This window comes from Rutidosis leptorrhynchoides, chromosome 8, assembly GCF_046630445.1.
Source record: "Rutidosis leptorrhynchoides isolate AG116_Rl617_1_P2 chromosome 8, CSIRO_AGI_Rlap_v1, whole genome shotgun sequence".
NCBI classification, from domain to species: domain Eukaryota; kingdom Viridiplantae; phylum Streptophyta; class Magnoliopsida; order Asterales; family Asteraceae; genus Rutidosis; species Rutidosis leptorrhynchoides.
In genome coordinates this window covers 120,626,440-120,629,947 of record NC_092340.1, presented here as the reverse complement: position 1 = coordinate 120,629,947, position 3,508 = coordinate 120,626,440, and the positions used below count along the sequence as shown (strand labels likewise).

The 3,508-nt window shown below is 35.6% G+C and overlaps 1 protein-coding gene across 2 annotated transcripts; it reads right to left on the bottom strand.

Moving 5' to 3' along the window:
- Nucleotides 1-519: 519 nt before the first annotated feature.
- On the bottom strand, nt 520-2,264 carry LOC139862811 (uncharacterized). Of its 2 annotated transcripts, none has more exons than XM_071851443.1 (3): nt 1,948-2,264; nt 1,491-1,849; nt 520-1,363 (listed from the first exon to the last, which is right to left on the bottom strand). In XM_071851443.1, the coding sequence occupies exons 1-3, from the start codon at nt 2,195-2,197 to the stop codon at nt 650-652; spliced, it is 1,323 nt and encodes a 440-aa protein (XP_071707544.1). In that variant the 5' UTR covers nt 2,198-2,264; the 3' UTR covers nt 520-649. The 2 variants fall into 2 exon arrangements, with proteins under 2 accessions (XP_071707544.1, XP_071707545.1); XM_071851444.1 differs by having other exon boundaries at nt 1,491-1,672.
- Between the last annotated feature and the right edge of the window lie 1,244 nt (nt 2,265-3,508).

Genomic DNA, 3,508 nt, shown 5'->3' with positions numbered 1-3,508 from the left:
ACCCAAATTGAATATCTGAGAGATTTGAAACCTTGAACCCAGCATAGCCCTGCAACTTATTTTCCGATGGGATTCACTGAGGGATCTGAACGCGATGTCGGAACCTACCCACCCGATCATTAAACAATTACAGTCCTACCGTCCCTCAGGAGGAAACCCCCACGACGAGTCCACACGGGCATCGCGTGTGGTAAACACCCTCGGGTGAGGCTCAAACACATAAACGTCCGAAAACCTTCGAAGCCCATGAAATGAGCGGGTAACCACAAGATAAATATTTTAGAGCACATGGAAGTCGAACTCCAGACTTCACTTTATGGAAGGTCAAGTCACCACCAATGCACTAACAACTAACGGTTCAGATTATGATATTACAGCTAGAAGAAATTATCATTGATATAAACCAAGTGTTAAACATTTATTTATAAACATCATATCTCTGAGCTTTTTATTATTGTCACTTAAACGTTCCTATCCATTAAATAAATGTTATTTTTTAAACAAGTAAACCTTTCCATTCACTTTATAAAACTGGCCAGTTTGAATACCTCAAAAAACAAATGTACCACAAGCTGTATTCAACAATTTGTACCAATTTCTAAACAAGTAAAATATCAAGCATACACAACAGTTCAAATTATCAATTTTATTACACTCCCTCATCAGCATCAACATCACATTCATTATCAAAAAGGTTGCTTAGTACCTTAGCCTGATAGTGTTGAAACTCATTAATCGCATCTTTCGCACCAAAAACCAACGCATTTTTCGCATCTTTGATTGCATTCTTTCTCTCAACAGAACTCTCTTGTTTCATCCCTTTAATTTGATGAACCTTTTCTGCCTTTGCATAAGCTGCTTTCCTTTTAGCTTCTCTACAATTCAACTGATCAATATACTTCTCATGCAACGCCTTGTTTTTAACCTCCTTTAAAACGGGCGGACTCACAAGTGTACTAAATCTTGAAACACTCTTTTTTTTCACTGTAGACGATCTTTCGCGACACATTTTTAGTACCTCAACAGGGTTACGATCAGGTGTGGTAAGCATCAAATTACAATTTACAGATTCAGTGAATGTGGGCTCCAGAACTGAAAACAGGTCCGCATCAGAAACTTGATTTACGTTATTATACTGATTTTGTAACATGTGTCTTACAGTCCTCTGGATTACATGACTCTTTTGCTTATGGTATCTCGGTTTTTTACGTTTAGGGCTTGAAGAATCAAGCAATTTACTAGCGGGAAAAGATAAATCATTTGAATTTGATACTCGAGACCTGGAACGCAGGCGAGGTGGCGGTGGTGTTAAATGACTACTGTGTATTTTGTCGAAACATTCCTGTGCAGATTTGCCTGGTACCTGAAACACAAACAGTAAACATGATTAACGCAAGATCACATTGTTGACGTATTCTGCAGTTAGCACACAATTTTGTAGAAGCTGATATAATATAAGACGATCGAGTTTATAATGATTAGTGAATTACCAGCCTCGAAACGTTCTTCCAAAAGTGTGGGTTGGGCTTTGCTCCTATGTAAGCTTTCTCCAATGCCAATTCTTGATCTTTCGTCCAACCATTGTTTATCGTTTTATTAAAATCCGCCTCAGCCTTCAAGCCTTCATGAACTACAATTGTAGTGCAAACAGCAGCTCCATTTTTGCTCTTATCTGCACATTTATCAGATACTTCATCTTGTTTTCCTGTATCATCATCATCATAAATTGCCAAGGTATCTAATCGATCAACATTATTGTCTCGTTTTCGCTTACTGCGTTTCACTTTATTCTTTATTGAATTACCAAACTGTTTAAATTTATTCACACCATCTTCAATTATCAATTCACCTGATGAATAACCATAGGCAGTCTTCAATTATCAAAGCTCAAATTAACAAAGGGATACTCTAAAATGAAAACGACAACAAAAAGAAAAAATTGCTTACTGTTATTACGATTCAAACGGCAACAGTGATTCGACCTTACAGATGCTCTAGACCTAATTTTAGAATTATCATTGTTTATTCCGGTCAAGGTGAGAGGTGAGGCTGATGAAGGGATACGGGTTCTTCGTGGTTCCGGATCAGGAGTTATCGGGTCTGCAGGATCTGCGAGCACAATTTGGAGAAATCTGGGTGATTTACGGAGGGTAACGGCTGGTGTTGGCTGTTTGTTACGATTTTTCTTCTTGGACATTTTCACAAACACCTGGTGTGCGTATGATGTTAACAAATAGATGATGGAATACAAGAGGGGAAAGAGTGTGGTTTTAGCCGTTTAACCGTTTAGGCTTCAGTAGTGAAGGCCTGTTTAATAGGCCCAAGATTATATAGGCCCAAAGTTCTAAAACTCAGCCCTAGATAGTTTATAGTTCTACACTTCTACATAAACTAGTCCGGATCGGCCCGCGCGTTGCGGCGGGGACTTTCGGGCTGCGTATTCATATTTAACGTAGTGTTGTGTATTTACAGAGGGGAACACGACCCATGTATTAAGCGCCGTTTTAGATGTCGTTGTGTTAAGCGTTTTTTAAAAAGTATCCGTTTTTAACGTAGTTAGTTTTGTTTTGTTCAATAAATTTTTTCGAGTGTAACGGTGCTGTCGGAAAAATTTAACTCGCGGCGAGCAGAAAGATACGGGCTGTCTTTGTGTTAAGCGTTTTTTAAAAAGTGTCCGTTTCGAACGTGGTTAGTTTCATTTTGTTCATAAAATTATTTCGAGTCTGACGCTTGTAGTGACCCGAACTTTTCCATGTTTATATATATTAATTGAGATTGATATTTACATGATTAAATGTTTCCAACATGTTAAGCAATCAAACTTGTTAAGACTTGATTAATTGAAATATGTTTCATATAGACAATTGACCACCCAAGTTGACCGGTGATTCACGAACGTTAAAACTAGTAAAAACTATACGATGACATATATATGGTTATATATATAGTTAACATGTTTTTATTATAAGTATGTATCTCATTAGGTATTTTAACAATGAGTTATATACATAAAAATGAGGCTATTAATTTAAGAAACTCGAAAACGATATATATAACGATTATCGTTATAACAGCGTCTTACTAGGTACATATAAATCATATTAAGATATTGATACACTTGGTTAATTATGTTAAATGATAAGTAAATATATTATTAAGTGTATTAACAATGAAATACATATGTAAAAATAAGACTACTAACTTAATGATTTCGAAACGAGACATATATGTAACGATTATCGTTGTAACGACATTTAACTGTATATACATCATACTAAGATATATTATATATCATAATATCATGATAATATAATAATTTAACATCTCATTTGTTATAATAAACAATGGGTTAACAACATTCAACAAGATCGTTAACCTAAAGGTTTCAAAACAACATTTACATGTAACGACTAACGATGACTTAACGACTCAGTTAAAATGTATATACATGTAGTGTTTTAATATGTATTCATACACTTTTGAAAGACTTCAAGACACTTATCAAAAT

What these genes read in the sequence shown, in the direction of transcription:
- LOC139862811 (XM_071851443.1), bottom strand. Translation starts at nt 2,197, where the DNA reads ATGTCCAAGAAGAAAAATCGTAACAAACAGCCAACACCAGCCGTTACC. An exon ending in CCGTTTGAATCGTAATAACA is followed by an intron (nt 1,850 to 1,947) that starts GTAAGCAATTTT and finishes GTTATTCATCAG; the next exon opens with GTGAATTGATAATTGAAGAT. An exon ending in GGAAGAACGTTTCGAGGCTG is followed by an intron (nt 1,364 to 1,490) that starts GTAATTCACTAA and finishes TTTGTGTTTCAG; the next exon opens with GTACCAGGCAAATCTGCACA.